The 22210-nt window shown below is 41.3% G+C and overlaps 1 protein-coding gene across 1 annotated transcript in view; it reads left to right on the forward strand.

The window, feature by feature from the left end:
* Positions 1-7266: 7266 nt before the first annotated feature.
* Positions 7267-22210, forward strand: part of TRPC5 (transient receptor potential cation channel subfamily C member 5) — a 66738-nt gene continuing 51794 nt past the window's right edge. Inside the window, exon 1 of the mRNA XM_037408323.1 lies at positions 7267-7655. Coding sequence (XP_037264220.1) covers positions 7278-7655 — 378 coding nt within the window. The 5' untranslated portion in view covers positions 7267-7277. The remainder of the gene's footprint in view (positions 7656-22210) is intronic.

A 22210-nucleotide genomic window follows, 5' to 3' on the forward strand; every position in this document is an offset into this window, starting at 1 on the left:
TAAATGTCCGGACAGCATCTTTTTGAAATAAAGCTCTGCTGAAGAGAACATCAAGCTCAGCAGGTGATGATGGAGGACAGAGAACTATTGGGGGCAAAGGATAGAAGAAGAACTTTTCTGGGTTGCTGCAGCTGATTATTGTTAGCAGTGGTAGCCCACCTCTGCAGCTCCATGGAAAAAAGCATTTTGAGAACATCCTGGTCATGTGAAGGTCTGCTCATGTCCTCCAGTGTTATGAAGGACTCAAATGCTGAAGCAGTCAGTTCAATAGAGAAACCTAGTAAGAACAGAACAAAAGTCATAGTTGGCTTGAGGAGAAAAGCAAGAAGTATCAAATGCCTCATCTTTTTAAATGGTTAGGCTTGTGGTGTGAGTTCTTCTCTATGGTCAGGTCAATCCAGATGTGAAGAAGGGCTTGTGTGCTGGCAAAGTCTTCAGTTTTGTTTCCCGCTACAGCAGTTAGGTATGACAAATGCAAAAAATTTCCTGCAGATTTTCCTTAATTAGATCTGCAGATGAGTATAATAGAACTTTCTACCTCTCCAAAATTAAATCTTCCTTTTCTGTCCTGAATACCAGCCTTGCTTACCCGCTAGCTGACTTTTTGATTCTGCAGAGATACAGCGAGGTGAAGCCTTGCATCTACAAAACCCCATGCAAAACCCATGGGATGTTTCAGGCCTGTAGAGCTCAGTCTGACACTGAGGCCAGTTTCATGTGGTGTTCTCTCTAGGTAGGTTCTTCTGCTGCAGTCATCACTAGAGCATGGGAGAGCCCCTCAGCTCTTCCCCAAGACAACACGATTCACATCTGTTACATGCTGGCTTTTAGACTCTTCCCCGTGGTTTTGAGCATATGTGGTGGAGTGTCAAGATTTGTTTTCCTTTGAAATACATATGTAGCTGTGCCCCTCTGCTTGAGAAGGCAAGGGCAAACCAAGCGCTTTGCGTGTCTAATGAAAAGCAGTAAATTTTGCAGTGCTCCTTACTTCCTGGGCAAGTTTGTTCTACAGAGTCATTCTGGCTCTCAGTAAGGCTCTGTCCAGCAGAGAGAGCTTATTCATCTAGCAGAGAGTTCAGTCGTGCCAAGATTTCCATCTTCCAGCATTAGGCAGCCTTGTAGATGTCCTAGATGGACATGATGGAGCACCCTAAAGCCAGAAGACTGCGAACTGAGTTTGATTCCTAGGTTTTAGTTAGGACCACTGATAGCTCAGAGAGGAAGAGGTACTTTCTTAAGCCCAACAGAATCTCGAAGTGTACTCCATATGTGATATCTTTTGTAATGGTATATATATGTTTATATATACGTACATATATACACCCATATGGGGTTGGTCATGACTCATCAATTGAACATGCAGCGGAAGAGAATTACACCAAAGAGCTGGCCTTTTGAAATCAAACATATATATCTTTGATAATTGTCACCCTCTCCAGGAAGTTAAGAATTGCAGCTGGGACTTGAGTCAAATTATGACATTTTGAGTTACTGGCAAAGAATTTTCTTTTGGCTTCTGTAAATTTTGTAATCTGAAGTTTGAGGTTGTGTTCTTCTACAAACACTTCTCAGATTAGAAGGTTACATGCAGTACCCCAGTGACTATATGTATTCTTAACTGTGCCTGGAGTGACGAGTGAAAAACATTCTAAGAAGAATTTTTCTCTGCATCTTTTAAGTACATATTCTCCAGTGTGAATCATGAACAACTGCAGCCTTGCATTTTTATCGCATATTGTATTAGTGCTCTCCCTTTCACTCATCTTGGGCAGTGAAACTAGATTACTCATCTCCTATTTTATTAGCTGTCAGTTTCTCATTTTTGTGTTGTGCTGCAACTCTGCAAGTTTTGGAAAGCACTTATTCCAGGGGAGTGATATATCTTATATAACTTATGAGCTGAATATAAACTTCCTGAGATCATGGGGCTGTTGCTAAAGGGAATTTATGCAGCCATATACAGCAGAAGGTCATTACAGTTTTATACTTTTAAAATACTTCTGAGGTGGTATGTTTATTCAGTAGTGGCTTTTTTTGCATTTAAAAGCATCAGGAAAAATTTCTCCTTTTAACCAAAAAGGTGGTGAGTGTGATGCAGAGACATCGTGAGAAGCAGTGAGACTTAGGGTTACAATCTGGTTCCCACTGAACTCCATGGAAGAGGAATTTTCTGGAACAAGAGAGTATCTTTGCAGAAGAAAAGGATTTGCAGGATGTTACAAAATCGGTTTTATTTTCTCAAACTATGGGAGGTATAAGCTCAGTCAGGCATTGTTAGTAAATAAGATCTAGAGCACTTAGAAGAAGGATCCAATCACAAATTCAATTGGTCCATTAACTACATGTAATATTATTTACCTAAGTGGCCCTTCTGGACTATTTCGTAACTCAAGTTTATAATCTTTTTAAAAAAGATCAATATAACTGAGCACACAGCCTTTGAGCATGATGGAAGAGACAGGCCATTTTAGTAGTATGGTCCATGATTGCCAGACCTGAAGTCCAGATTAGAAATGCAAAATGAGGAAAATACTCTCCCTAAAATACTAAAAAGAAAAAATAGCATTGGAGAGAAGGATGGAGGGAAGCAGTGAAGTAAGATGTGTTGCAAGATATCAGTTCTTTTATTGGGCTGATACAACTAGAAAATACAGGCAGGCTTTCCAGTACATAAACCCTTCTGCAGATCTGAGAGAGAAGATGTAGTGACATTTAAAGCCACACACACGGTTTTGCCAACATGTGTCAGAGTGAATCTCCAGGAGGAGGGAACAACCAACCACTCTATTTGCAGCTTGGCAGATGGGGTGTTTTGTTGTCTGCTCTAATGTGTGATATGAGTTGGCTGCTCGTACTGAGTCCCATCAAGTGGGAAAGGTAGCTCTTGTCTGTTGATCTTGTGTTCAAGATCCAGTATTTGATTTGTTCCCCAGGTAGTCAGATGCTGTCTGTCATCAGCTGGGAGCGATGAGCTCTGGTATCTAAATTCAGTACCCCTACAAGTCTCCACTGCTTCCATTAAACAGGGAACTCAGCAATCAGGAGCAATGGTGCCTTTCCACCTCTTAATCAGCATCATGAAAAGTCAAATGATGATAAAAGCAAATAAAAGCCAGGAAGGTCCTATTTTATAATGGGCCTGGTGACTACATGGATGTAAACTGGCACTGGCTCCCACTCTTTCAGTTATACTCATCATACAGGTCATTCTGATACCCATGAGACAGTGGCATGTGGGAGTGTGTTGTGTGTGTGAAGTGGGAAATGAGGGATTGTTCAACTGCTAACAGATCCTAAAGAAATTTGTAGTGAAAACTCATGAAATTTTTAGTGGTAAAAGGCAGTGCTGTGCTGCTGAGTGACCTTTGCCTGCCTGTCTTAATTAACCACATCTCTAACTAATAGCTACAGATCAGTGCTGCTCCCCTGCCATTCTTTCTCCTTGCTCTCTCCTCACTGCTTCTTACATATCCCTTGGGCTGACCCCTTGCTTTTTCCCGTACTACCACACATTGCTCTAAACTTTGTGCAATTTTCGTGACATTTTCTCTCTACATTTTCTCTCTGACAAGAAACATTAGAAAGGAAAGCTGATTTTCATTCTTCCTGTTGTCTCTTCCCCCTTAGTGCGGAAGCAATCTCTGGTTCACATGGGCATCAGTGATGAACTGATCATTCCAGGGTGGGAACACACAAGGGCATTGTGGACAGCACAGTGTCTGTAGAGAGTGCCGACTGTAGATTTCATACAGATGGTGACATGTATAAAGCCACTTCTTAGTTTTCAGCAAAAGCCATTGTTTTCAGCCCTTGACTGAAGTAGTACCATTGTGACTGGACATGTCCATCCCAAGAGTCCAGTCCAAAAGCAGGCAGCAGGAGATCCCCACAAGCCCACCTGTGGCAGCTGTGATGCCATTTCACTCTTTAGATTGAAAAAAATAGCCTTGTTGATGTAGGAAATAGATACATCTGAACTGAGTGTTGGAAGATGCAGAGAAATTTTGGCAGGGATAGAAAAACCATTTTGTGTTATTGGACAAAGTAATGTGGCTGGAAACCTTCCTTTCCCAAGCCAGACAAGCTGTTTCTGCCAGGTACGGCTGCTTTTCAGGGGCCAAAGCTCTCATTTCTGTGCCAGGCAACATAGAAGTGGTGTCAGGCTGAAATGGCTTGAAGATTCGGACTAATAGTTCAGGGAGAAAACTGGCACCACTGGAGAGAGGTGACAGAGTCCAAGTGGAGTGGCAAGTTTCTTTGCCTTATATGGTGTAGTTTTTTATGTGATTCTCTTAATTTTTCTACACCTGTTTGTGCTGGAGGTATCACCGTGGCATTAATCACTCATTGGATATTGTCTGGAGCATCTGCAACCAGGCATAGACTGGAAAAAAATTTCCTTGCCCCAAATATTAACTCAAGTAGCAGAAAAATGCCTCTCTCTGAAAAGAATTCATATGGAAAATGCGCATTTTCAGGCTCTGCAAAGATTCCAAAATTTTAGTGGGACTGTGTTTCTATTTTCGCTACTTTCAAGTATGTCATCGTTTCTAGGCACCTATGAACTGCCTACCCCTTTTCTTACCTGGATTTCGTGAATATTTTTGTCATTTTTTAACTGTTAAGCAAGAGACATACTACTCTGGGACAAACACGTGGTCTAGGGTCTACCAACATTGTTTCTTTAACCAAAAGGTGCTGCCTCCAGGAGACTGGTGGTATTGGGAGACAACAGCTAGAGAGCAGTGATCCTTGGGCTCATTTGTTCCATCCACGTTTGACTGATGCTCTGTTAGGCAGTTTTGGAAGAGTAGGACATCAGGTTTGGAAGGTCCATCTGTAATTGTGCTGGATCTTTGGCTGAGGGGAGGCTCAACAGCTAAAGGTTTTGCTGAAATCCTCCGTGTAATCTGGGCAGACATATTTTTTTTATTTTTATAATGCAGGCTATCATTTCCAAATCCAGTTAGCAGTGTGCGTTTGTTAGGCTATGCAGATGATGGTGTGAGAAGAATTCAGGGCAAATTATTCTTTTTGTGAGTTTTTCCTGTTTAGTTTTATCACAGCTTCTTATGTTCCTGAAGTATTAACAAAATACTTTCTTGGACTGGGCTTGTACTGGGAGATGAGATCTCACTAAGAAGTTAAGATAGCTGAAGCTTTCTTTTCTTTCTACAAAATTGTTGGAAAGGGATCCAATTCTGGCATGATGTTTCATAACGTGGCATTTGTTATAACTCATTGCAAATGTTACTCACCATCTACAAAACATTCAATTAAACTGAAGAGCAGTGAAAAATATCCAGTTCCACTTCAGCAGCTGCCCTTGTCACCGTAATCCCTTGGGTTTTTTGGAGCCAACAGATTCCCCCTCAGAGACCTCCCCACAGTGGCTACTGTTCTCTGCCACCAGTCCCACCACTGGTGTTCCCTGCTCCTGTGAGCTGGACTGTCACATGATGACAAAATTTCCCTTCCTATTTGGGCTTATCCTTACTTCCCCAAAGATCTCTTTGGTCCTTACTTGCTGTCAGACCTGTTCTGCATCCTTTTCTGTCTTGTCAGTATTTCAGTGGGAATTGGCTGGACCCTGCAGGGATAACATTTTCAAAAACAAGATTCGAAAAATGACCTGTGATATTTAGTCCTAGTAGTTGGTTATACGTGTAGTCTACTAAAACTTCAAGCTCCTAAGAGATTGTTCCCTAGTTCTAAAAGCTTTAGTGTCCTAACATTTCAGTAGAAAATAAGCCAATGTATTTACAATGGCTTCTTTTTGGATCGTTTTGCCTCTTAACACCTTTGTGTGTGTCTTCAGGTTGAAGGATATGTGCAGAGAGCTGTAACTCTGGGAATGTAACAAACAAAAACTTCTCGTACTTGTAGGAAATCGGGATACTAAGAGAGCACATTTTTTGAGATGCCAAACTCGTTACAGATCTCTGGCTCCCCAGGAAACACGCAGATGTAACTTTGCTATATGCTACAACCACCCACCGTTTTGCAGTGTCAGCTGGGCTGGAGCTCAGATCCACCCACTCCTACCGCACCAGGCCCGTTACACTGGAGCTGAAGGCAAAATGCAAATCGGCTCTGCTGAACACAGTTGCCTTATGGTGTGCAGTGGGATGGTAAGAACAGAACCCATGGTGTCTCCCGGTTCGGCACCTGAACGATAAGATCCTCCTTCTCATTATCTCTTTCATCAAAACCTCATCTTTCCCCTGGATAGGGCACTAAAAGGGAACAAAACTCTGGCTAATTTGCTGCAGGAAACCATTAAGCTTTAGGCAAGGAGATGAAATGTCATCTAATTAGTTACAGCTGCTGGTGTCCCCTGGTTCTGATTTGGTGTGGTTTAGCGATGCTAAACGGAGGTAGATAAGCATAGCTCCTTTTTCCTTACGTGTGAATACCTGTCCAGCCCATGTTTCCTACGACTTCAGTCACCTGCTAGGTCCTCTGAGCCGTGGGAAGGAACAGTAATTCATTCAGTTTTCTACATTTGGTCCAGGGCAGGATTTACTTTGCATTTTTCTAGGCCATAAGCAACATCACTGTCTCTGGAGAGCAAGGGTGGTGGCTTTCTACATCAGCCGGTCTTTAGGTCCTATTTGTAAATGAGGTGAGTGAGAAAATATGATTAAAAACACGCAAGCTTTAAAAATAAAATTGTGACTTAGTCAAAGAGTAAACATCAGGGAAAAATAAAAACCTGCTTTAAGAGATGGAAGCAGAGAACAAGCAACAAAAACAATCAAAATAAATCTTATTATTGTAAATAGGAGGGTGTAAATCAGCAGCTCACATCGCTGACAGTTCAGAGATGCTGAGGACCTGGCTCAGCAGTGAAAAAGGAGGGAAGTTAAAAAAAAACATTGTGCGGGAAATAAAGCAAAGATGATAAATCCGCCTATTTGCACATATGATAGATTATCCATAAACAAGAAAATCATGCTTCTGACCAGATAAAAGAAATCAACGGCATAGTGTTTAAACCAGATTTTAAAATATAGTGAGTGTATGTCCTTCTGCATACCTCTCTGAGCAGTGGTGTAACCTTTATTTTTTCAGGTAGCCTTTTAATTTGGGGCTGCTCAGGATGTGTTACAGTCACGGTGCTGAGAGCAAAACAGTTTAAAAAGGGATCAGAAGCTTTTACCGTGATGGACCTTTGGAAATTTGTCCCCTGTGAGGAACAGATAGGGGTTGCTCATCTGTTTTGTCACTTACACGTGCTTCTTGTTCCCCCGTAGGTTGCCCGGTCACTATGAACAATGGCCCAGCTATACTACAAAAAGGTAAACTATTCACCGTACAGAGATCGGATCCCATTACAGATCGTGCGAGCGGAGGCAGAGCTCTCGGCAGAGGAGAAGGCCTACCTCAGCGCTGTGGAGAAGGGGGACTATGCCAGTGTGAAACATGCCTTGCAAGAGGCAGAGATCTACTACAACATCAACATTAACTGTATGGATCCTCTTGGTCGCAGTGCCCTTTTAATAGCCATAGAGAATGAAAATCTGGAGATCATGGAGTTGCTTTTGAACCACAGCGTGTATGTGGGAGATGCTCTGCTGTATGCAATACGGAAAGAAGTGGTGGGAGCTGTGGAGCTGCTGCTGAATTACAGGAAGCCAAGTGGTGAAAAACAGGTTAGTTGAGTGTTCCAGTTCAATTTTAAGCTATTATATTGCATTAGGAAAGTGGTACTGCACAGAGAGGTGCTGTGCAGGTGTCATAAAGTCCTTAATGTAGGTCCATTGCTATAAATGCCCAGAGTAGGTGTGGGCAGTTCTGTTTGGATGATAACTTTCCAGTCTGAGCAAACTTGTTCTGCCTGACTTAAATACTCAGCATTTTCAATTTCACTCTGTGTTCTTTTCAGTCTTGCAGTGTTTGTGAATATAGTGATTTATAGGTTGATTTATAGACACGCACTTTGCAATGGAATTTGGGGCTGTCTGAAATTATCCTACAGTCTGTAAATATGAACTATTGCTATGGTGTTGTACTGATATTAAGTGGAATAGCTTTTCATAAGTAAATCCTGAAAGCACACAAGCTTGTAAATAACTGTAAGCAAGCAAACAGTTTGCTAGGTTTCAGTACTTAGCCATAGTACAGACATATCACCTTGGTCTCTATCTCTAGAGAGCTCTAGTTCAGAAATGCTGAGACAGTACATAACGTTACAGCATGAGCTGAGCTGGTATATAGCTGAGCAGAGAAGAACTATGACTTGTAGGAAGGATCCTTAGCTACAAAGCCATCAGTAAGTTAAATTAAGAATCTTTGTGAAAAATCATGAAGTCTGAATTCTGTCACTTGGAAGTGTCAGATATCACACCACCTCTAATTTTTCCTTTTTTTGTTTTTTGTTTGTTTGGTTTTGCTTCTTTTCATCTGGAAGTACTACTGCCAATAACTAGAATAGTTTATATACATAACTGACCACTGACAATTTTTGCATGCTCACTGCTTAGAGGGGAACATTCAAGACTTGGGTAACCCTTATATATCAAGCCTTGTTTTGAAGTCTATTTGAACCCATCCTTCTGTGTGTGAAAGTAGAAAATTATTAATTCCAGTCAATCATAGAAGAAAATGTTTTCAATGGATAGGCTCCTTAGTACATAGTTTTTCCATAGTAATTGTATGTAGCCAGAGTAAACAATAAGGATCAACTCTGACAACATTCGAGAGTGCTCAGTTTAATACTTCGAAATGGCAGCATTCTGCATGCTGTAGCAATGTGATTCTAATGTGTGGTTTAAGCATTAGAAAGCTGAAGAATCTTTTGTCAGACCTAAACATTGAATTCTTATTATATAGGTTTTAGTCTGACAAAATGTAAGTAGCCAAATACATACCGTACATGGAGAATGAGTAATTTTTTTCTTGGTCTTCTAGAAAATTTGACCATCCTATAGACCAACAGGACAGAAAGTAGAATAGAAGAAAAGTTATTTTCAGTAGCATGGGGAACTGCCAGTAATTGTTGCAGGTTAATGACAAGTTTCTCCTTAAATGTCAGGGAAAACAAGAGATGGATTCATGTGGATTTCTCTAAGATCTCTTGAATACCAAGACTTCTGTCCACTTAAATTCACAGCCTAGCTGGCTTAACTGGACAGAGAGAGAGGTCCATGAAATAAGGTTGATTATTGCAGCTGAAATTCAGCTATAACATCTCCAGTTCAGTGATACATTTTATAGTAGGTCTGTTTCATTTTTCTTTAACTCTATGCCAGTGTGCAGCTATCCTTCTGTAGCTGGGTTTGTATCTGCTGCAAGGTTTACAACTTGAAGGAGAACATGTGTATGGGAGAAGACATGCAGTGCCAGTTTCAGCATTGTTTACAAGGTTTGTTACAAGACCAGATTTCATCAGTACGTTTTAGACTAGTACAGGCTTGATGCAAGAGACTGTACAAATCAGGATTAACTTCCCTGGCTGTGGTTCAGGCTCTTCTGTAGACTGCAGGAAGGGCAGTCGGTACAGGACTGCAGGACTGGACTTCCGTTTCAGCAGTTTCACTGATTGTTCGTGCAGTGATGGTAATTAACATTTATTTCATGTATAGTATCGTGATATAACAAATGGAAAGAAGTGCTCAGTTAAGCAAAACTGGGACAAAGTTGGTTAGCTTGTCAAATTACAAAGCTAATACAGGAAAGGTTTCTGAACACAAGTTCCTGATGCTAATTCCACAGCAGTATCACTATACATTCAGTAATGATCTTTGCTGGACCCTTGCTCAGAAAGTCCTTTGGGAATCCCATGCCTAATTACTTTCACAAAAGCAACTGATAAATCAGTTTAGCATAGCTTTGTCCTAATCAGCTACTTACGTGTTCTAAAACATGTAGAAAACTTGCTTTTTTGGTTGAGTAGTAAGAAAAATTCACACTTCATGGAACAGTTTCTGTCTGGCTGAGAAGCTGGTAAGATAGTGTCACAGCACATCTTATATAAAAGGTTTAGTATAATCTATTCATTAAATGTACACAAGGTTCAGTTTGCCCGAACAAACCTGTGTGAAGGCAGCTCCTTGACTTGTGTAGCAGCCTGTTTCCAATGAGGGGCTGTCTGTCTTTGCTGCAAAGGTGCAGAAGCATCATCTTCTGATTGTGCTCTCTTAAACGTTCAGTACATTGCCTTCTTTCATCTGGGTCTGGGGTCTGTGAAAACCTGTTGGTTGCCGTTTTCCTGCTGCCTGCCTCTGAGAGATTATTATTTGAGTCTATACCAAAGTCTTGTTTCTCTAACTGCCAGGCATGAAGAGCTGTTCCTATTTGCGTCTGTTCACGTCAGCTCAGTTAATTGTTGTGTTTGCATCTCAAAAGCAGCTGAGTAGCATCATTCAGCATAATCCATTTTATGGGCATGTATCTTCACTCATTCCCACAACCTTATCATCACACTACAATCCTGACCAAAAAAATTACAGTTAGGGGTTACTGTTAGCAAAAGATACAGCCAAAATAAAGTAGAAACCAATGGCCCCTTACAGACTTGACCTGCAAAGCAGTTTCACTCACCAGCCCACAGGGTCTCTAAAAGGTGATGTGGCCTGGGTCCTCCTTACCTGTCTCTGGAGAGCTGCCTAAGCGGGGGAGCTCTGCTTTTCCTCTGTATGATGACCTTTCCAGGGAATAGAAATAAAAAAAACTTTCAAATATAGGAAGTGACCTTTGTTGTATTCCTCATGTAAGAGAATCAAGGTCTCATTCATGATGTAAGAGACTCAGAGAAATGGATGAAGAGATGGGGCAGCAGAGACACTTGTGTCCTGTTATTAAGTGAACGTCGGCAGTCATTATTCTAAAAACTTTTGCTAGACTGCTGTTTAAGTGCCATTTATGGAAAATACCATGGCAATGGCAGGGGTAAGTTGTAGCCAGTAACTATTAACTATTAAGAACATGCTTCTCCTGCACTGCAGCCATGCGTGTAAGGGGTGTCTCGGGAGAGAAAGAAATTACTCTGTTTACGTGTGGAGTGTGTGAGATCCAGGAGTATGAACCACCTCTTTCTAAAGGCTGCTGCAAAGCACGTGATAGATGAGTGTGCTGAACAGTGATGTCTTCGAGTAGATGTATTTCCTTTTAGGTTTACCTCCAAGTGAGGTTCACAGGCTATTTTAAGAACTTAACATTTCTCCTGAAATCTGTTCTGCCTGGTCCTGACAACTTACAGCCACGGTTTTGTGTACTGCTCTGTGAGCCTCTTGATAAAGCTGGGGAGAAGACTTCACCAGTTACACCCAGAAAAAGTCGGTGGCTAGTAAAGTTACAGCTTTACTTGAAAGATGCTGTCACTTATGGGAGGTTTTGGGTTCAGTGAGAGAGTTGTCATGATGTGAGTGTCTTGTCTTTTCCACCATGGGAAGACCATAGAGATGTGCTGGTGTGCTTCACTCCCAGCAAAGAGTAAAGCCCAGGCTTTAAAGGAACCATTCTCTTCTTCAGATCAGAGTTAACCTCTCCTCAAATATGTCACACCGTGCTCTGAGGTATGTTCTCACGTTTCTTTTTACTGTCAGTGTGCAAGGGTGGTCCAGAGTGCAATGGAAGATGCCTGTGTGCAGAGCATGTGGTGCTGCAGGCGGTGACAGCCCTGCCTACCCACTGCAGCATAGTTAGGGGCTTTGCTGATCTCAGCAGGACATGGTTTGGACCTGGCACAGCATTAAGAGCGGAATTCTCAGGGAAATAAAGGAAAATTCAATTAAGTATCAAAAGAGCTTTTCTAGTTCTTCGATTTTTACAAGTTCACTTGTTATTTCCAAATGTTACATAAATTACATCAATTAATTCTACGAGCTTTTTTTTTTTAAAACCATAGTTTGCTTTGGCCAGTCACTTTCTATTGCTGATTGGTCACTTAAATCGTAGGATAGTTTCCCCAAATAGATGACAGATACTTGGAAAGCAAGCAGTCTGTCTATTCATGAATATTGGGAGGAACAACAAAAGAAACTAATATTTATGGAACCTGGAGGTTATGAAATGTTGGTTGCATAAGTAGTCAGTGATTGTGTATTCTCCAGGAAATAAAAGGGAGCCTAATCTGGTACTTCGATAGTTATTGTTTGGTTTTCAGGACAGTGGAGAGGCTGATCTTGTACTGCATAGTGGCCGAAGAGTAGTGTATGTGTACTGCAGACTGCTTGGCCTGGCAATCCATGCTCAGGTCTTCCACAAAATGAGTGTCATGTTCTTTAAATAAGATGACAAACCACTGAATAATCTTCAGAAAGGGTGGAGCTAGGTTAGAAATAGTAAAAATCAGCACACACAGATGCAGCGTTGACTTTGGCCCAGGTTTATTGAATTGGGTGGCTCTTTTTGGGGGTAGGAATGTTAAACTGCAAAGTTGTCTGTGCACAGGACATATGCAATACATACAATGGGACAACAAGACTTTTTGTACTATTCTATAGGTACATGTCAAAAATAGAGATCTGGGTGGTGTCCTGTGGGGCTGGAATTAACAGGGAACTTGTTACTTCTTTGATTTTTTTGATTCAGTACTAATGTAGGAGAAAGGGAATGTATATATGAAGCCTGTTAAACAAATTCTCTTTTCCAGAAAATCTTCTGTCTCCCAACCTATTTGAACTTTGAGTTTTGGTGCCTTTTTCCTGAAAGTTGTATCAGAAATTTTTTTACTACACAAATATCAATACAGTGGGTTATGTTTTCAGCCAGACTAGAGTCTGCACTTAAACTGCATCAGCAAAGAGCAGGAAACATATGTCTGAAAGTTCACATTTTCCTACATATTTGATTCGCTTTCAATTTATCATTAGTAGTAGTTGTATTTGCAGACATTCTGAAGCCCACTGAAATCAGTACTAATTTTCTCTTTGACTCCAGATGAGGTCTGCAGGGGTATTTTCTTAATAGACGCTTGTATGAATTCCGTGAAGTGGTCCCGGTTCTCCACTAAACATGCATCACAGCTCCCAGGGTAGTGCTCTCAGTTTGCACAGATCTTGCATCCTTTTTTGCCTTGCTGCAGTGGATGTGTTCGCAGTGCACCAGACACGGCCTGTGCTGACTGCTGAGCCCTCCTTCCATTCTTGAAGAAGGTATAATCAATCATCTGAATTACCACACGTTCGTGGTGTGGCCATAAGCACCTTTACGGGTAGCCGTTCTCCTCACAACAATCAGACCTGACATCAAATGTTTACATAAGGATGATACTAGCATGTCTCTGGTATCTGCCAAAATTAGCAATTTGCTCATGGCAGATGGCTCCAAATTAATCTGGTTCACAGATGGGACTACAAATGCAATTCTTCAATAATGAGAATATAAAGAAAAGGGATCTTAGTATTTATGACTGTGGTTCAGTTTGTTTCAATGGTCCAGAGGCCTTCTGAATCAATGAGATCTCAACAGATATCTATCCATATGCCTTCCAAAAGAAGGAACTTTACAGAAATAAACTCTAGAAAAATATGGTAGAAGAGGAAACTATAGAGAATAAAAGGCAAGTTTTCAGTCTTAGTTGCTAATTCTCAGATACCTGCTGGTGGAAAGTTGCTGTACTTGATAGTATTAGTGAACTTTAAATTTGACCTAAAAAATCCTCTTTCAGGTGAGCTGATGAGTGAAAATCTGCCTTAACTTGTGTAAGTGTCATAGATCAACAACCTAGAGACAATCTTTTGTGAACCAGAAATTTTATGTTGCATTAAACCATTTTATCCTTGCCCCAAACCAGTAATTTTCTTGATACAATGTGGTTTAGCTTAGCTTCTCTACTCACATAGGGTTCTTTGTCCTGTTGGCAGAGTCCAGTGCAAAGTTCAGTTCTCCCCACCAATAGCCCTTCCTTTCTGCAGACAGGCTGATACTTGCTGTACAAGCTCACTGCTAGCATCGTCAGCCCTGTGCTATCACTGACAGGACTTTTTAAGTCAAATGAAGCAGATCAGTTGTCAGATATCCCATGACATAAAAGCTAGATTCTTCAGGCAATTAGAGAAGAATTTTAGAAGCAGCTGATGTTCCTCATACCCTGGCTGAAGTGGTTACTGTGGATCTGTCTCACCTGCAGGCAAAGTGCACAGAGGTACCCTGCAGCAGGACCAGAGGATCTGGCATTTGTAGCTGTGAGGAATGTTATCCTATCTCCTTCAGTAAAAGGTTTATGTTTCCTTCAGAGGCGAAGGAGAGACTTGTGAACTTCCTGGCTAAAATTGCTAAGCGTTGCAGCACTAACCCCTAACCTATAAGCTGAGGATGGATGTGGGGAGATTGCTTACATACAGGCTGAACAAAGGAATCTTGCTTATGTCATGGTAATAGATAATTTGGGTGCATACATTGGTTTTTTCGGGAGCATCACAGACAAGGCCAGTACCAGCAAGCATGAAGCATTACAAAGGTATGAAGTACAACAAAGTGATCAAAGCCCAAAGTGCAAGCTGATTTGTGTAGCCCTTCAGCAGCGTTAACCATTGCATATCAGGAGTATTTGCATTCTTCCTTCAGTTTACAAAGTTCAGCTAATTCAGGAAGGTGTTGCTGAAACCTGGGCATCTGTATCAAGGAAGTCTGTAGGCATGGCCTGTTCTCACTGAGTTCTTACAGTGCTTTTAAGCACAGTAATGGAGAGAGTAGCAGGCTGATTGGTATGATTCAGTACAGATACTGTGCCCTTTGGTATGACTCAAACCAGCCATTTCCATGTTAATATGAGAAGTACACAGTGAAAAGGGAAGGCTGAACCTGGTTAGATACGCTGTGAGCAAGAGCAGATTCTGAAGAATAGAAGCAGTTGAGAAAAACTGGCCACAAGTTCTCAGCATGAAAATATTTGAAAGGCACAATAAGGAAGAAAGATTGTGTCTGAAAACAGAAAACTAGCTGTTACTGCTCCAAAGCCTAATGGCTCTGCTAGCATCCAAGCTTTTCATTATTTTTATTGATGCAGTAATAATTCACAGCTATAGTTAACATGCCTTTGACATTGGCGGCTGCCTTCGAAATGAATTCTATCTAATTAAACTAAACAACAGAGAAATCAAAGACCACTTCACTTAATGATTACATTTAACTCAGAATTTCTTGCTTTCCTCCCCACTGCCTTCCTCCCCAAATAATCTTATATCTATGAGAAGGAGGTATGAGGCAAAACAAAGAACCTGGGTGAGATATCGCGTAGACCTATTGAGTAGCACTGGGGCTGGGGCTTGCAGGCTGCGGTGCCAGCTACCCCACAGCTGACAGTGGCAAATAAGTCACTGGCTCCTTCTCCTGGGTCAACGTAAAATCTGTTACTAGTGCCTAGCAGAGCTAGTGGGGTCAGGCCAAGCACTGCATCACAGCGTTTAGAAACATTGTGCTTGTAATTTAACGTATAGACAGGTGGAGAAGTTGGCAATGCACTGTTATATGAAATGCTTCCCAGGGAATTATCTTTATTAATTTGTAGGAGTGATCTTAGCACTTGCCTGTGTTTGGCACAGTGTACAGTCTGTTTTCAGTCAGGAGTGATGGGTGCATGGGATTCAGCTGAGTGGACTGCCTGTAACAAACCTATTTGTAGGGGAAGAAAATCCTGTTTGTGTTCCTATGCAATTAAATTTTGGTCTCTTTGTAGATCTGTTGATTAAGGTGTTAAGAGTTGCAAAAACCCCGTATTTCATTACCTACCTGGCTTCCATGCATATGCCTGGTTTACTCGCCACCCTTTGCTCATAAGCCCCAATTACAGCACTAGCTGCTGCCTTACATCAGCCCCCTGACATCACACAACATGTTCTTGCCTCTGGTCTCTATGACCTCTGAAACTCATAAGGGGCTTTTTGACACAGCTGTCGAGATGCACTGATACAATTATGCAGGAAAGTCAGCCTAGTGCAACGGTTGCAACATTATTTTCCAAGGGAAGCTTCTTTGTGTGGGGACATGCACCATCCGTGCAGCATTCAAGGCCAGGCTGGATGGGGCTTTGGGCAGCCTGGTCCAGGGGAAGGTGTCCTGGCCCGTGGCAGGGGGGATGGAACTAGATGATCTTTAAGGTTCCTTCAAACCCAAACCATTCTTATGATTCTGTGATACCAAATGCAACAAATTACAGGCTCCTCTGAAACAAAGCTCTGGGATCTATAAAGAACTACAGGGTGGTTTAGCAGGAGTCCCCTAGTCCTTTTCTGACTGTTGAATGAGAGCTGTGCTTGGGTTTGCAAAGTAGAATGGCACCTTTATGCCTTGTTTATCCCTGCGATGGGCAGTCTTGTGGTGACAAGGGGGGTGGATCAAAAAGGCATTGACTGAGAACAACATTCTCCCCACCTGTCTCCACATTGTTACAGCAAGGGAACACTGTAATCCAAGGTCTGTGCTCTATCATTGCCTTGGGAGAACAGGTTGGAAAACCTCTTCAAGCCCGCAAGAAGCTCAGGGTCACATGCAGCATTGGTACTTAATTCATGACAGTGAGAGAGGGCTCGTGTGCTCCACTTAAATACTCTTCAGGCAGACAGATGATGAGTTAGAACTGGTCTCTGAAGCATGAGGGGCATATCATTAGCTAGATGTTCTGAACTACCAAGCATTAGAAATAACAAAGGAAGTCAGTGCCTAAGTGGTAATAAAAATAACAACCACACAGATTCTACACTGATGTGAGACCATGCCACCTGTCTAGATTGTCATTTCTCTGCTTTCACAAACTGGGGTCTTTTTGGAAGCCACAGTGTCTTCTTGGTTAGTATAATAGCAATGTGAAAAGCACAGCTTAACAGTCAAAATGGGGAAAAAATGCAGCCTCCTGGTTTGTGAGCCTCAAGATTTGTTTTGTGCAACATCAGACAGTGCTGAACTAGCACCAGATGCAGTTACTTACTCCTCTCTTTGATCTTGTCTTATGTCCTAATCTCATTTTTTTTAAAAAAAAAAGGAATGTGATTGAATAGGAACACAACCCCACCTCTCTCAAGCAAAAAGCCCTCCCTTTTCAAGCACTGTTAGCAACATATTACCTCATCGAAACTTAATGAAACATCTCTCATCCACGCACAGCAATATATTAGAGAAAAGAAAATAGGGACATTTTATGTACAAAGATGACATAAAAGGCTATAGATAGCATGATTATTAGCCTATATTAGCACATCTTGTCCTTGTTACCACTAAGAACAGAAAATACAGAGCTGAGAGAAAATGAATTAAAAAGCTGACCAACTCTTCCCTCCCTGAATAAATCCTGGACAATATTAGAAAAAGAGTAGCTATAATAAAACGAAGATTACCTTGAAGACAGAGCTTGTAAATTTCCACCATGGGCTGTCTTTGTTTCAGTATACTTGGGGTCAGGGGAAAGCTTATCCATAAAATGAAAAAATATTTAAGGTGCAGCAACATTCCAATGCCTTTATTGTAGTTAAGAAATGTACAGGGCTGGATTAAGTAAGCTTTTTAACAAAATTCATTGTGAAACTTAAAAACAACATTAGAAATTGGTAGGGTTTAGTCTTTATTCAAAACAGCTGCTCGTATCACAGAGTAACTCTTAAAATAGTAATGAAAGGTGAAAAAAATGAACAAAGAGCATTTTATGTTTCCAAATGGGGGAAAAATCCAGGTTCAGGCATACCAGAACTAGTCTAGTCTGCCTGTCCAGACTTTAGGAGACAATTTAATTTACTCTCATGTCAGCAATAGTAGGCTTACACCTGAGTTGGTATAAGATGATCTCAGGAAACAGATCTAGCAAGCAGCCAGGGGACCTCTGCATTTTAACAAGTCTTTGGGAGATCCATAACATGCCAAGCGCCAGGTTCGTATGTTATTTATACCACTTTTTTCTCTAGCAGCTTCGTTAACGTCTGGCTTTGGAAAGTCCCAAACTTTTGTCCCTTGTTTGTTTTAACTGGACAGGTGTCATTATTCAGCTAGCCCCAGGCAAACCTGAGTGTATGATAAAACCAAGATTCATTTGATCATTGGTCATATCATAGAGATAACGTGACATAACGTGTAAGTTGTGAGTACAATGAACTTCTCAACCATTCTTACACAGACGAGAAGTCATAACCAGGAGAGGGTGCAATTGCTTATGGCACAACACTGCTCTTACTGCTCTACACAACGGTAGGCACTCGCTAGCCGCTTGCTCCTCCTGCTGCGTTCAGTAGTTCTTAGCTCGAGCAAGACACAGGAATTCAGGACAAAGCAGACCTCAAGACTGCACTTCATTTAAATACAAGAGGTTCAAACACAAGCTAACTCTTTAATAGCGTTCCTCTGTGACTTGGAGAATGAAGTCCACACTGACTGCACTCACATCATCAAGTGCCTCATCTTATTTCTTTCACCCGCATCAGAAAGGGAGAGTGGCTTAGAGGAGAGAGTGCTGTATCTGGAATAAGTTGCCATAGGCCATTTAAATGCATATTTGCAAAATCCTTTCCTTCTGAAGGCTTCTCTCTGGATTCGTCTTTTTTAATCCCCAACAAAAGCGAAGTTATTATGTGGTATCAACCACAAATGGTGACATCTTTTGACAATCTTTCTGGCTGTGCCGCATTTCCTAAACACATGGCTGAACAGAACAAGCTCTGATGCAGTTCTGCCACTGTCAAATGCACTGGGTTTCAGTTCAGCTCTGAAAACTAATCCCTTGTGTCTACCTTCATTTTTTTAAACACGTGGATAAAAAGTCAAATTGAAACTTGAAGAATCTTGAGCAGATACCTGTATTTTGCTTTTGTTTATTGGTTATAGAGAAAGAAGTTTGGTTATACGGGTATCACAAATTTTCCCCACACACACATTATTTCAGTAGTAATGCATTCTAGCAGCATTTGGCTTGCTACAAGGCACTAAAAAATACTAATTTTCTCTGTTTTGCAGTATCAGTCTGAGGGGCAGAGATTTTATTTGGCTTTACTGGCATGTAGGACACAGAGCAGATTTTAGACTAGAAGGAGCCTTTTCTTCTGGATATTCTGGGACAGCTGTATTGATTGAAATCACTGGCAGAGCTTACCCAAAAGTACATCTACAGCCACGTGTGCTTTATACCAGTTATGAACTTGTTCCTAACCAGTACAGAAGCCCTTAAAGTACGTTATTTTTTGTTACCAGTTTGTGTTGTTCATTATATTTCATTAACCAAATTATATCATTTCAGCCAGTGAATTGGTCTTTACAGAAGAACCCTCCTCCCTATTAATACAGATACTGTCATCACACTGATACGAGATGTCTCTTAAGGCATCTCTGATTAAGATATTCAGTTATTGAAGCCTGTACCACTGCATCACCTAAAATGAATGCTTGAATTTATAGAAGCTCGTAATGTTTTTCCAGAGTCTTAACGTAAGGAAACAAATGCTTATGGGGTTCTGTCAGTGAGGGAATTTGTTTGTGGGTTTAGGCAAGGGGCGGGATTCAATTGGTCATGCCAGTCACAATATGTGGGCTTTTTTCAAGACCCTTTTGCTGGTAACATGGCTGACCTGCAGTCTTAGCAACACTAACTCCGTCTCTCACGCTCTATTTATAGAGCTGCAGCTAGAAGTATCACAGGACTGTGATTCTGAACAAGATCACAGTCACTGCTAAAGCTCCTTCTGACCACTGAGCCTTGTGCTAAATTGATGTAGTACAAAATCTTCTCTTTAGAATGATAGAAATTGGCTGTGCCTGTTACCACACTTGTGGATGGCATGTGCACTTCCCCCATAGAGCTGCGCGCATATAAAGAAACTAGAAATAAGAAATACTTGCTCAGTAAGCTATCCAAGCTTCCATTTCTATGTGTTAGATTTTAAGTTTTTCAGGGAGGTTGCGCAAGGTTGTTTTGTTTAGTAAATCATTGTTTTGGCAATCAGAAAATCATTTATAACATACAATTGTATCAAAAAGTTATGCAAGCTGAAAATAATGCAGATTAATATATTTATGCCTGTCATGGTTATAGTTACAGTTTATTACCCTAGTACAGGTGAGATGCTAGTTTATGGAACGGAGATGCCTTGAAAATAGGGCAATTCCAGCTGTAACAGGTGAAAGTATTATTGGTTATTTTCAAGCAAAAGGAGTGGCATTCTCAATGCCAGACAGGATGTATATTTAGACTGCCTCCGACTCAAGCATCTTACAGTTAAGAGATTAACAAAACTAAGAAAGTAAAGAATTTTGTGGTTAGGCTTTTCTTTACTTTCTAGATATTCTCTTTTCAGTTCAGGTTTGAAGCACTATAGGGTTATCTGGGGAGACTGCAGCTCTGAGCACCAGGAAGAAGGAGACACCTGAACATGAAGGCAGACTAGTGTCTGGTAGGGTTGGCAGACCATAATCAGGAGGACTCTCAGTATAGAGGGGCAGAAAAGCATAAGACACAGAAACAGAAAACCACCCCCAAACAGAGCCAGACTTTTTCCTCAGAGTTCAAGATTTTGCACTTGATTGGCAAGTTCCTTTGCTGCAAAACAGCTTTTTTTTTTTGTTTCAACCTAGTTGTCCTTTTTTTATATGCATAGATAGATGACAGATGCTATGGAAACACTATAGCTTGCTTAGAAATCTTCCAGTGTTTCAACCTGGATATTATTTTAACATGGTTTGTAAAAGGCAAAAGACGCATTCATATTGGTCTTTTTGTTTGGCTGAGGAATGTTCTTTTGAGCTGTATCTCCCATTTTTACTGCACTTTGATTCACATTGCTGAGCAGTCCCAGAGCGCTTGAGCTGGATGGCTTTCACCTGACACTAAACCACAGGACGTTCTCCAGGGGCACTCGGGTACCAGACTAGATTAAGGCAAATGTAAAACTCCTAAAAGAACTACAAGACTATCCGGTCTTTGGTGCCAGTTTTGGGGGTTTTTTTGCTCTGTTGTTCTGCTCCTCTTAGACTGTACTGCTCTTCCTATCCAGAGCTTCTTTCCAGCAGTGCACTATTTACTGGAAAATTTGTTTCTCCATTCAGAGGAGAGCTTAGCTTTACTGAACAGTGCTTTTATGTGAGCTAATCCTCCATTTTCTTCTCTAATGAATTAAGCTTGTTTCTCCCTCGACCCCCCCCTTTTTAAATAAAGGAGATTTTTCGCTCACTGCAGTATCGTTCAGAGAAGCAGCGGTACAGCAGTAAGCAGCCTAGCTTTATGAAGATTAAGTCTAGAAAGATGGTAATAAGCATTCAGTCACTTTTGTTAATGGTAGCGTTAATTTCTTAAGCGAGCATTACCAAGATGAAATACAGACAAGGCACATGCTTCTGTGCAAGTAGTGACAATAAGGTTCTGAAGGACTCAGCTTAACAGTTTGTGTCAGGTGATGAGGTTAATGGAAAAGAATTTGTTATTCAGGTCACTTAATGAAAATAACCTTGGAAGAGCTTAGCAGAGCCCTTGGGGTAGAATAATTTATTCCTCTTCTGCTTCCATCACTGTAAGTTAACCCAAGACATACAAGAAGCTGATCTAAACATGAGCTCAACCTGTCAGAGTAGTGCAGGAGGAACATCAGCAATTACAATGCATTGGTGTAATCTCTGCTGCCCCTCTAGTGATGACAGGTAGAACACAGCCTTCAGAGCAAAGGCTTGCTTTGCATAGCCCCATCTTTGAAACAAGACAGTTTATTAAGATGCAGGTTATCAAAACACTGTGCAAGACAAAAATATTTACCACAAGGCATAATTGTTAGCCAGTGCACGGTCTTTGGGTCAAGCAGGCATAGAAAACAGAGGGGCTGCATCAGCCATCATTCACACTATTCCTGCGCTGTGTTTTGGTGGTTTGGTTTGCTGCTCAGCTATAATCAGAAATAAGCTTCAGCTCCTGTGATTTGAGGCGTTACAGTGATCTGCTCCCAGACCCCAGGGAGCCTCTCTGTCTCTGCATCACCGTTGCCCTTCTTATCCCTTAATTAGAAGTGCTGCAAGCTGCCCAGGAAAAACATGCCTTCCACACAGCAGCTGCTCGAGTCCTAACAAAGTAGTGCTCCATTTTTGGAGTGAGGGCTTGTGATATGAGCTGGAAAAAAGGTTGAAAGATCACTTGACAGATAACCCCTGATTTGATCCCAAACCTTGGGACAACTGTTTTAAGAGCCCTAGATCCAGATTTAGAAAGCCTCAGGAGCAGAGAGGAGCATACATGAGTAGCGCTATCCCCACCTGTAACATAACTACCTTCTCGGCAAGTGCCCATTTCATATTCTGAGCAACATGA

This window comes from Falco rusticolus, chromosome 14 (assembly GCF_015220075.1).
Source record: "Falco rusticolus isolate bFalRus1 chromosome 14, bFalRus1.pri, whole genome shotgun sequence".
Lineage (NCBI taxonomy): Eukaryota > Metazoa > Chordata > Aves > Falconiformes > Falconidae > Falco > Falco rusticolus.